Raw genomic sequence first — 13,015 nt, 5'->3', positions numbered from 1 at the left:
GGCGCGACCCGCCTATCCCTGCAGCATGGCGGGGTGAAACCTGAGCAGTACGCCGCCACGTGCCGGCCGAGTTCTCTGTACCGTCCGCAACATACCAGATAGATGCCACACATGCGTAAACAGGACACATCTGTAGTGGGACAATTTTTCGTGCGTGCAGCCAGCGTTCATCGATTTATTAGGCGTCACGTCAAAAATCATTTTGGCAAACACGTTTGATTATGAAAATTTTGTTATAAAATGTGTTCCTGCACAACATACACACTGTACTGTTATCATTTTGATCAACACTGCCAGTCTGATAAAGATAAAGAATATATTTGTTTGTTCAAACTTTTAAATGATTCATAGATTGTGATTAAACTAGACTAGGCCTAGATATATTTGATTTTTCTTCAAATTACCCCACAAGTGGTTTTTATTCCATACACTTAATGTTAGTAATAATTGGTTACGGATTACTTACATCACATGAATTTACAATTAAAATACATTTGGTTTTATAAATTAAACTGATTAGGATCAAAATTAAGTGAAACTGTTTGAATTAGATGTTGACAATTTTTCTCTATTTTACAGGTTTGCAGACACTTTCAGTTCCCTGCATTTTCCCTGTTTCAGATTTTTCCTGTGGGAACCCTGTCATTTTCCATAGCTGCACGTCTAACAAACCATTAAACATGATAATTCCAGCTGTCAAAATTTAAGCTTGACTTGTAAACTTTAAATTTTAAAAGCATTTTCTAACATGTCATCAACATTTCTAAATTACACTACACCAGGCCTGACGTTTTTACGGATTTTATCCGTTTTCACGGATATTTGAAGCTTAAAACAGACTAACGGATAAACAGCGACATTCACAGATATTTATGATGATTCGCCGATATTTTTAAATTTGAATTTCGTTCGTGTAAATATTTACATTCAACTAGCTATTCAACTAGTTGTCAAACCATACAAGCGTCCAACAGTAAAGTAACACTCACATTAGGTGTAGTGCCATGGAACTTCCAAGCGTTTAACCACAAACCAAAAACACATACTTCCACATATCGTTTCATGAAGTACAATAGCTATGGTTTCGGGGGAAATGTTTTTTGTTTGTTGAGTTAAACGCTACGAAGTGTCATGGCGTCAGTAAACATTTGAATTCTTTGCCATTTCAATGTTTTAGGTGCTGCATTTGTTTACAAACTTCTTACGTGATTTAAGTAGTAGTTTTGGGCTTCGCTGATTGTGATGGAGAAAAAACGAAAGGCTTTGGCGGACAGGTCACTTTATAAACAGCGTCATCGTAAAGAAGTGAGCAAGAATTAAAATGGCTGAGGCGTGGCAAAACTGAATTTTCCGCAGTTTGTTCGACTTGCAACACGGAACTGAACGTGACAGAGGCAACTTGAAGGATCCTCAGCGGCACGAAAATACGAAAGTTCATGCGAAAAACCAACGAGCTGCTTATCAGAGTTGTTCTTTGACTAGTTTTGTAACCAAACCAAACCAAACAAAATAATTGATGCGGAACTGTAATGGGCGAACTTCGTTTGTGAAAACCATTTATCTGTGAAATTCAGTGATAATTTCACGAAACTTGTCCTGCAAATGTTTCCAGATAGCGAAATCGCAAGAAGCTTACATTGTTCTCGCACTAAAACTAGCCAGATAATTATTCAATCTTTGGGTACATTAGCTGCAGATTATGTTTCCTATGCTATGAAAACACAATTTTTCAAACTGATGATTGATGAATCAATTGATGTTACAGTCACTAAGCAGGTTGTAGTGTTAGCAAGGTTCTTTCCGTTAGAGATTGTTGAAACTCATCTGTACAAAGTAATGGCTTTGAGTGGTGCTGCAACTGGAGAAAATCTCTTTGCTTTGGTGAACTCCTCATTTGAAGAGGCTGTTATTCCCTGGAAAAATTATTTGAGTATGTCAGCTGATGGAGCAAAGGCGATGGTTGGAGAATTCAATTCAATGCTATCGAGGGTGAAACAACAAGGCAATGTATGGTTCTTACATTGCACATGCCACGGGGCTCACCTAGCAGCATCTCATGCCTGCAGTGAGCTGCCAGACGTGTGTGGAGAGTTATCTAAAGATTTCTATGTGCACTTCAAAACCTCAGGAAAGTACTTTACACTCAGATTTGGATTATCTTTACTTTTTCTTCCTTCAAGCTGTACTGCCAAGATTTTCTAAATTCAACACTTTGTTTCAGCAAGAAAGACCATATATCCATAAACTCTATCCTGAAATGTTTGTGCTTATCAGGCAATTTGTTGCAAGCTACATGAAATTTCATACAATTCAGTAATGTGGTATTACTAAAGTAGACGACAAGCGTGAAAACCAACAGCCAGATAAAGGAATTTTTGTTGGATACAAAACCAAAGATTTCCTAGAAACCTGTAATTTAGCCACCGAACAGGAAAAAAAAATATCTATATATATATTTTTTTGGGAATGTCAGAAAAATTTTATCAGACAGGAACTAAAGAGCTGTATCGCCTCCTGCTCTTGAGGATGATGTGTTAAAAATATTACGATTTTTTAACCCCTGCAACAAGCCATCAGCAGACTGGCACAAAGTAGAGAAGCTTGCCAACAGGTTTCTGAATGTCATCAGGCCAGATGACATGGACAGAGTGAATGATGAGTTTATGTCTTATTCATTATGGGAACCTGTACCAGTCTTACCAAAACAGGAAATAGATTCCTACTGGCACTGTCTCTCTCAGCACAGGCAAAATATGGTGGTTTTCCCTGTGCTCTCAAAACTTGCAAAAACCACGTTAATTCTTCCCTACAGCAATGCTGCTTTAGAAAGGGTTTTCAGCAATCTCAAGATGGTTAAACTTGCTCACAGATCATTAATGGAATCACCAATGTTAAATGCGTTGTTGCATTGCAGAATGAGAACATCTGCAGGTATGGCTTTCAAGCCCACTGACGAGATGCAGAAAAGAGCACAGAACATGTAAAAGTAGCTAGTTAATGATGTGAAATACATTTGTTTTTTTTAAACTTGTAAATAACTTCAGTTGTATGGATGCATTTATAGTTTGTAAATAAGAAAAGCACTAAAGCCTATACCATATCTGCCAACTTGTACGATTTTCCCGTAATTTGTACGGAAAATAATTCATATTACGATTGTACGAAAGTTAGGAACATCTTACTATTTTTGTCTGTTCAAAAATGCAGTATAATATTTTAGTGCCCATATAAATGTACCGTTTGAGCAGCATTTGTTATTGTTTAACAACATGGCGTCCGCAATAATATGAGACAAATGGAATCAGAGAAAAATCTTTCCGAAAAGAAAGTAATTTTTGTAAGTTTCGTTGGTACACATCAGGCTGGATGGCAACTGATCTTGCTAATCATTTGTGCGGAAGAGTCATGAAAGTAATTTTTGTGAATTTTATTGGTACACAGCAGGTTGGCTGGAGACGAGTGATAACGACTTAACCGTTTATGTACGAGTGTGGTAAATATTTTATAAGTTAGCGCTTGTACGAAACGTAAGATAATATGATTTCATAATGGCTATGAGTAGTAAAAAACAATATGGACAGGTGTTTCGGTCATCTTACTCAGAATTATTTCCTTTCATTACTAAGAGTGAAAAAGGCTCTAATTTTGCGTTTTGTAGTGTTTGTCGTTGCGACATTAATGTTTCCCATGGTGGCAAGCACAATATTTCCTATCACGTCAAGAGCTTGAAACATGCAAATAACGCGAAGCTTGCAGAAGAAAACAAAAAAATCAGTAGTTTCTTTTCCGTGAACCGTAACAGTGACAGTGATGTGATTAGGGCGGAATGTTATTTTACAAGCTTTTTAGTGGAACATAACCTTCCATTCAGCGTCGCCGACCGCGCCGGGCATTTGTTTCGAAAAATGTTCCCAGGGTCTGATATCGCAAAAATGTACAGCTGTGGGCGCACTAAAACTGCAGCAATAGTAAAAGAAATGGCTTCCAATACTACTACTTCAGTAGTAAAGTGCTTGCAAAGTGGCCCATATACACTAGCTACTGATGGAAGCAATGACACAAGTAATAAGTTTTATCCTCTCGTGGTAACTTATTACAACCCTGACTGAAGGTTAGTAACTAGCTGTGTTTTGGCCATACCTTCATCGGAAGGTGCTTCTACTGGTAAAAATATTGGGCAGTTATTGCTATCAGAACTTGAAAGTATGAATGTGCCAATTCATAATTGTATAGGTTTTGGCTATGATAGTGCAGCAGTTATGGTTGGAGTTTAAAATGGTGTAATTTCTGTATTAAAAGAAAAGCAGCCAAATTTAGTAGTCATAGGTTGTCTGTGCCGCTTAATTAATTTGGCTGCAGAAAAGGCTCCTGCTAGTTTGCCAGTGAGGGTGGAAGAAATACTTGTACACATTTATTACTTTTTGGAAAAAAGCTCCAAAAGAAAGGAAAGACTGCGTGACTTTCAAGGTCCCCATGATAATGAAGCTCGTAAGATCCTGAAGCATGTGTGTATGAGATGGCTGTCTTTGGGAAGAAGCCTAGCTAGATTTATTGAATAGTGGGAACCTCTTGTAAGTTTTTTCAAAGATGAGGTTACAGGGAGTTCTCAGAAACAGCCAGGCACATTATCATCATACAAGATCCCAAAAAAACAGCAAGGGCCATCAGCAGAACTACTGAAAGTAGTGCTAGTACCGGTAAAAGAAAGAAAGAAAGAGGACAACCCTTCTGATGAGAAAACAACACAAAAAAAAGGAATATAGAGTGACAGTGCTGTGTTGAAGAGTGGCAGTCCTGCCCTGAGTCGTGAAGAGAAACTCATGTTTTTATCTTCCTCACTAAACAAGGCATTCTGTTTATTTTTGCTGAATGTTGTACCGGTCTTTGATAAACTTAATGTAACACTTCAGTCTTCAAGTCCACACATCCATGAATTGTTAGATCTCCTGCAAGATTTTCTGAGAAATCTCTTATTGAATTTTGTTTGTGGTAGTGCTGTGAAAGGTGTGGCGTTGTTGGAAGTTGATTACCATTGTGCAGCCAATCAAAAGTGTGACAGTGAGTTAATGATTGGATGTCAGGCTGAGAGAATTGTTAGTTGGTTGTCAAATGAGGAGAAAAAAAAATTTTTTTTCAGCTGTCAGAAAATATTTTACCACAGCATGTGATTATGTTGTACATAAGGTTCCCATGAAGTGTGAAGTTCTTGTCAATGCTCAAGTAGCAAAAATAAGTGACATCAGTGATGCGAAATTTGCAAATCTGAAATATTTCATTGATTTGTTTCCTTTCATACTGCCAGTCAGAGATGGTGAAGGCATGGATGGTGCAATGGATAAACTGCATAGGCAGTTTGCAGCGTTGCAAGTTGAAGATCTCACTGTTGTAATAAATAAGAAAGAGAGAATTGTTACTATATGGACTGAAGTAGGAAATATGCTCACTGTTGATGGAAAATTAAAATATGACAGAATATCAGAAACTGTTTTGTCAATACTTTTGATTCCCCATAGCAATGCGGAGTGTAAGAGAATGTTCAGTATTACAAAAAAAAAACGAACAGAATTTAGGTCATCAATGAGCAACAGAACAGTGCAGGATATAACCATTTTAAGAGTGGAAGCTCACCAGTTTGCTACAAACAAGTTTTTAGTGATGATTTTTTAAAAAGAGCTAAACATGCTACTGTACAGTATCTGCAGAATTCCAGTACACAGTCAAGTGGTCGTAGGGAATAACTTACTGTTTTTTTCCTACACTGTGTGTTTGTGTGGCAGTTTTGTGTACATATTAACATTAACTCATAATTAGCAAATTGAACTACATTGGCAAGAAGTGATATATTTTTTTTCTGAACTGATAGTAATGACATGCTCTAAAGTGAACTTAATTTTATGATTTGTGCTCCAAAGGGAAGAAACTAAAGGACTTATGATAAATATCTCGGTAAGAAAAAAAATATATATATACATTAACTTGTGTTAAATAATTTATTTTGCATTCAAGCTGTTAAGTTTGAATAAATTACAGTAACTTTTTATTTAACTTTCGTATTTTGGGTAGAGATGTGGTGTTATCAATGCAAAATAAACACGTGTTTTCCGGATCACTTATTTTAAACATCGCGCCTGATTTACGCTATAGATTTGTTAATTTGGAAATCTTACTGCTTGCACTCCTAACAAGTTGGCCGGTATGCTATACTGAAGAGAAACTTATTAAGTTCCTTTTCATTTTACATATTGTGATACCAATGATTAGTTTTGTAATGTAAATGGCAAATCTTAACAATTTTTTACATTCATTTGATTTTTTTAAATTATGTTTTGGAATGGAATGTTTATTTAAAATTAATATATAAAAATTAATCATTTAAATTAAGGCTATAAATTTTACAGGATTTTACAGGATTTTTAAATGCTGTAAAGAGGATTTAGGAACCTAATTTGATGGCAGGCCTGCGCTACACACTCGTAAAATCATACATCGCTCACTGAAGGCAATTTAAGCAACAATCATGCCGAATTAATTCCAACTGGGAAGTGAGGTGGCTGTTGTCCATAATGCACTATCTTTACTCAATCTAAGGTGGTAGAATATGAGTAGGTGTTCATATACACACAAGTTAAAAAGATAATAGAGAATACTAAGAATACAGAATACAGGGAGAGATAAAGATACACTAAAACATGAAGTAAAACAATTAGTTTATAAAAAATGACATTTATCCACAAAAATAAAAAATTAGTTTCTCGACAGTGAGCATCAATACAAATGTATAAAATTATAAAGACAAGCACCAGCGAACTGCAGTCAGGCATACACGCGAATGACTTGCGGCCACTCGTGCTGAGGCCACGCCCCGTCCTCTTGCACATTGTGTGGGCTGCTCTTCCAGTCCCACTGGCTGACCGGCTTGAACCAGTCGGACCCGTAGTTAGCCTCCACGTACGCCTTGGTTTCACATGGCACACGCACCTTCAGTTCCAGGAACTCGGTCCAGCAGAGCGTGAAGCGTGGGAACAGGAACCTGCTCCAACAAACATTGCCATCGCGCATCGTCATTTATCAGAAATAATGTCATTTTGTTAGTAATGTTTGTAACATGTGTTTGGCCTTGAATCACTTCAAACAAGCTGCTAGCAGACCCTTCTTACTACAGTAAAAGGCTCTTCATCTGGCTTGTTCGAAACCGTGGCCATGCCGGACTGGAAATTTTTATAGATTATCGCACACCAATATAGATTTAATGAGAATACAGAAGAAACATTAATATACAGTTCAATGGTAATTAAAACAAATTGTAATAACATGATCTACAGAAAGAAACAATACACAGACAAGTGTTGGTCTTCTTCAAAAAAATCATTACGGAAATGTGAAACGTAACCCACTAGAAAACAGGAAACGCTGCACTGAAATGAAGACAGTAATGATAAACCCGGAGTGAACCAAAAATGCAGGCAGAGCAATAATGTGACCTGGAGGTAATAGCTGACGGGGGGAATTAAGCTGAAAAAAAATCTGTATGCGAGCAAATTAATTAATGCAGGTTACAGAATGGCCGAACCATAATTGATGGTTTAAAGACCTTTCAATGTAACAAGACTGCATCTATTTAGTTTGTCGGCCTCATAAAATAAATCGTAACTAATTCTTTTAGAAAGTAAGGTAGTGAAGAGGAGAGAGAAATAAAATTAGGATAAAGTAAGTGTTACAGCATAGACTTAAAGTTAGTCTAGATCCATATCACAGTGGTTTGCACAGAAACTCTTGAGATTTAGGAATATCCAAGTGTACATAAGGATTTACATGGACTGGAAAAGACAGGTAAATTTACAATACTTAAGCTAACAAACAGTACCTATTCTAAGTTGTCTTATGAAGTATCCTAATTTCTTAAAAGTGGTTTGTATTTGAATCATAAATTTGCATGCCATTTACTATATGATATCTGATTTTTATTTACATTAATTAAACGAAAGGAATAAGGGATACAAACAACTCTGTATTAATTTGAAGCACAACCATCAAACAAATATATAGGTACCTATATTTCATTTTTTAAGAAACTGGCAGTATTGGTTACTCAATTTAGATGGAGACAATTGTGCAGGAAAATATTTTATAGTCAACTCTGCAAATTGTGTATGTTTTTTGAAATCGAAATGTGTTTTAATAATAATGTGTAATGTAATATCTGTATTACCTTGCCAGATAGTCAGTTCAGGAAGGTACGAAATGGTAGGTGGAACAAGAAAAACAGAGAAACCACAGGAAAATTGGCTGAAGCAAGAGAGAACTTTGAGCCCATGTTGGTTGCTAATTTTCAAAGGTTTATGAAATAATGCAAATAGTATCTGCTGAAAATAACAAAACAGCACAAACATATCAAGTGCCCACAATCTACTGGGTTACAAAATTCAACTAATAAACACACACAATTACTCTTAGTCGCTGTATACCTGAACTTCCTGCCACTTCTAGCTTGAGTGCCCCCGTTCCATATCCACGGGCCATCTTCATAGAAGAAAAATAAATCAAGCTTAATGCCACTGTTCATGAATGACATCTCTAAACTGTCATTAATTTTGCCGAACCAATGTTTCAAAGTAAATCCATGAGCAATAAATTCTGGTAAAATTTTTTCATTGAAGTCTGTGATGAATATGCCTATGTCCACATCTTTGCTGTGAGGAATTATGCTGCACTGGCGGTAATAACCTACAAAAAATGTAGAGAAATGTAAGAGAATATTAATTATGAAGCAAATTAACATTCATTATTAGTCATAATCTCTGCAACTTTTCTGTAAATTATTCACCTAAAAATAATGCAAAAAAATTCAACTGGCTTTTAAAACAGATTTGATAGTACATGATGATGATTGATGGATGATGGATGATGATTGATGGATGATGTTGATTGATGGATGATGATGATGATGATGATGCATTTTACACATTAATATATTAAATTTGTTTAATCTGTTGTACAAAACATTGAAAGTTTTTATTTCGTTCAAGAAATTTAATTTAAATTACCTCTTTTTTCCTACGTAAGAATTTGTGAATTTTAAACTCGGTGCTATTTTAATCGATGTTGATGCAATGAGATGGTGTTACTTAATTTCTGTTATGCTTTGCACATGTAAATTATTAATAGTCACACTCCAACCTTCCCGACTAGCTCAAAATATTCTGTCTAGAGTGGGCATACATGTTTAATGAACACTTGCAGAAATGAACTGGGCACTAAAAATAACATTAGTGCCAAAATATTTATTACTGTCATTAACAGTTTTTTACCAATCTTTCATGAATAAACACAAGCCATCATAGTTGCCATTTTCAGACCACAAGAACAAATACAGGAATGTACAAACAAGACAAACATAACAGACTCGAAACAAACACGTCGACTGTTTGCAGTATCGAAGGATTCAAATCCTGTGGTTGCAATCAAACTCAGGTACAAGTCGAAGGACTAAGTCCTCGTAAAAATGGCAAGATCACTTGAGCATTGCTATGGGTTAAATACCTGCGACTGTGGTCAAAAAATTCAAGTTACAATTCAAAATGATGAAAAAGGTAGATAATATAAGGTAGTGCCCGGACCACAACCAAAAAGTTCTCTCTTCAGTCACCGTCCGACATGCAACCTCTCAGGACCTGGTACAGACACTGACTGAGGCTGCGTGCATCTGCGTACCGCCCAAGGCCTTTCCAACCAATCACAGCACAGCCCTCACAAAAACATAGCAGTATACAAATATCCTGCTCATCGCAACGAGGCTTTTCAGGAAACATTTAGAAGAAAAAATCACAGAGTCTGGTGACATCTTTTTACCCAATCGCAAAAGTACCTGGAGAAAATATCAGTCAATCCTGGGCATGGCAACAGCACCTCTATTAACTTCAGAGTCTTTTCTCATAGCCACCAAACTCTCTCTCTCTCTTACTCTATCTGTATATCTTACTCTCTCTCATTATTACGTACCGGACAAACTATTGCATCTGCTCATTTAAACAAAGAACCATGGCAAAAAAATACAAAAGAAAATGACGTTAATGCTCATTTACAACTACAGAAAAAAACAAGCAATACTTAAAAAATATGTTAAAGCACACAAAAAAATAACCATAATAAATCATTAAATAAACTGTGAAACAAGTTGGAGGGCAGTAGCCTGGGTTGCTACAAAATTTCTAAACAAAAATAATTAATATCTGAATTCCAAAATTTTGATCAGGCCCATAGGTGTGGTAGAATTTATTGAGAACCACAATGATGAAACAGCAACAATTCTTGAACATTATTTTTAAAATGTATTCAATAATCAAAGGCATTAAAAAATATCAAACATACTTTAAGAAACATCGTGAAACTTTTAACTCAGTTGGAGTTCATGAACAGAAACAAAAAACACAGCTTTCTTTAGAATTTTTTTTTTTTAATAAATGGAAATGGATATTGTACACCTTCAGTTTTTCACCATAATACACTTTTAAGGTTAAATTTTTTTTAAAATAGCATTAGGTAAATTTCTAGTAGGATGAATTAAAATCCATATTTATCCAAATAAGTTAATTAGTATATACAAATAATAGGTTGATGTCGTACCTCATATGGTCACCAAGCCCGGTCCCCAACCCGCTAATATCCGTCCCCGCTGGTCCGCATCGTGTCCGCGCAGGTGCCCATTGGGGGGGGGGGGCAGTGAATCCTCCCTCCCCTTGTAAGAATGTATATATCATTCTAGTCCGGTGAAAAACTCCCAAAAGGGCAGTGCACTGTAAGGATGTCTGTGGCCCCTTCAGGGCATTATAGTAAATCAACACTCATTATTTGTGGGTACCACCTCTAAACTATTTAATGGGTGATGTTGAAGTATGTAATATTAAATGGAATAGTCCAAGCAAGTGACGAACAATCTTCCGTTTGACTCTAGCAAGCCAATCAAAAAACCTGTTAAATTAATGTTCAATGCCATTTTAATTATAAAGGAATGCAGTAAGACTCTTAAGACTGTAAATCTACGTAAGAATAGTTAAGTTTTGTCTGCATGGAATTTGCGCAATAAAATGCTTCCGGCCCCTCTCGCACCCCTTCCCCATGATCAGCTCTCTGCATTCAGCCACGGTTTAGAGCGCACACGGTTCATATCACGGGAGGGCCTTCAGTGTTGCAACTTTGATCGAGTAGTTCTATTCCGTATTTAAGCTAGAGTCTTGGTCTACACTAACCATCGTCCGGTTACAACTTAACTGCCGGATGTCCCTCCCGTGCGTGGTTTGCTTACGTAAGGCACTGGCGACGCCCATCCAGATCTGCGGGTAATTGTGTAGCGCACACATCTACGACTGCACTATCATTCTATACAGCTATTGGTGTGTAGAACTCACTTCACGGGACTGACCAGTTAATGGTATCTCGCACACTGTCCGCGGGACGCGTGGTTAAAGAGACTGCCACAGAATCAGGTCACAAGTGTTTACAGTACAATGTTTTATAGTGTGTAATGTGCCAACACGGCTGTGTAGTGTCCCGGCAAAATTGTGTGATTAAAGTTTATTGAACAAACAGTTTTAATTATTTGTAGTGTTTTCACCTGTCCACACTAGTTAACTAGTTAGGCATCAGCATTTTAAGGCTAAGATCCATAGTTTTGCAGCCACCAGGGAAATTATTTCTCCCATGAATATCATTGTAGGTAAACAAACGTAATAGACATAGCATTGCAAAGAAAGCTTAGAATTTTTTAATTTTTTGGTAGAAGAAACATTCTAAAAAAATTATTTATCAAATTTTTATTAAGAAAATTTTAAAACTAAATATTAGGTATTTATAAAAACTGTACAAGGCTTTTGCTAAGCACACAATGTAAATGAAGTATCCTGAACATTTCTAAGTTACTTAAATGTTTACATACCGTACAGAATTTAATTACTTGAGTTTAAAACTTGTTATTTAACCGACGCGTGTAGCTGAACCAACGAACGCATGATGTGTGAGTTCAGCATTACGCCACTAGACGTCAGGCATAGTATTCCACGATGAGTTTAGAGTTTGCCCGTTAGATGTCCCAACTATCGCAGAGCACAAAACTGGTGTCGGTGACAGTAAGTCATTGTATTTTGAAGATAGAAAGAAGCTAATCGACGAAAACTCTTCCATTTCCTTTGAACTATATTTAACATTGGAATATTTTTTTCCTAATATTTCACAAATATGATTTGACGGTACTCTGTAAAACTTTAATTGTTAACAATTTATTATCTATTGTGGCAAAATTTATTGTATGTATTTATTTTAATAGTCCTATTGCGTGAACCAAACGTGACCTAATATATAATATACTTTCAAAATATATTATACATGAAAGCGGAAATGATGTGGTTAGGAATCTGAAAGATGTACTAGCAAAACTGTGCCATACCAATGTAGTAGTTGTACGCTTACAAACATGCAGTGTTTGCTAACTGCTAACACATTTGAATTATTTGGTTCCAAAACCGCATAAATGTTTTTTTCTTTATTTTACTTTTGACAGCAACACGCATCCTCTTTCGCTCCATGGTCCACTCTGTGAATATCAGGTCAAGCAATATGATGAATGTTATTGTAATTTTGGCAATTTTTAATCTGTGATTTATGTGTAGTAAAGTAATTTTTAATTTTTATAATTTAATTTTTTTATAGTTGGTTTTGTAACAGTATATATCCCTTTATTTCATATAATAAAAATATATTTTACTACTGGAATCTTTACATAATATCTCCAAACTGCAATAACTATTTCTCTGCATAAGAAAGGTAATAAATCCAATATATAAAATCTACTTCTGATATAAGTTACGTATAGTTTTGCAAAAATACTTTAACACTGTGTTAAAATTATATGTATCAAAATAATGAAATCCTATCATATTTACAACAGCTAGAAGCAACGAAACAGCTTTTACTGATTTTTTTTATATAGAAAGATACCTATACAAGGCAATTGATGATAAAT

At 35.9% G+C, this 13,015-nt stretch overlaps 1 protein-coding gene across 3 annotated transcripts in view; it reads right to left on the bottom strand.

Moving 5' to 3' along the window:
- Positions 1–6,707: 6,707 nt before the first annotated feature.
- LOC134527394 (ribitol-5-phosphate transferase FKTN-like) overlaps positions 6,708–13,015 on the bottom strand; it is a 38,502-nt gene continuing 32,194 nt past the window's right edge. For 2 of the 3 annotated variants that reach the window (XM_063360050.1, XM_063360049.1), the window contains 2 exons: positions 8,466–8,724; positions 6,708–7,030 (listed from right to left, as the gene is read on the bottom strand). In XM_063360050.1, coding sequence (XP_063216120.1) covers positions 6,814–7,030; positions 8,466–8,724 — 476 coding nt within the window. In that variant the 3' untranslated portion in view covers positions 6,708–6,813. The remainder of the gene's footprint in view (positions 7,031–8,465; positions 8,725–13,015) is intronic. The other variant, XM_063360051.1, reaches the window with a different exon arrangement.

This window comes from Bacillus rossius, chromosome 1 (assembly GCF_032445375.1).
Source record: "Bacillus rossius redtenbacheri isolate Brsri chromosome 1, Brsri_v3, whole genome shotgun sequence".
NCBI lineage: Eukaryota > Metazoa > Arthropoda > Insecta > Phasmatodea > Bacillidae > Bacillus > Bacillus rossius.
The sequence above is the reverse complement of the archived record's forward strand: the minus strand, read 5'-3'. Positions and strand labels throughout refer to the sequence as shown.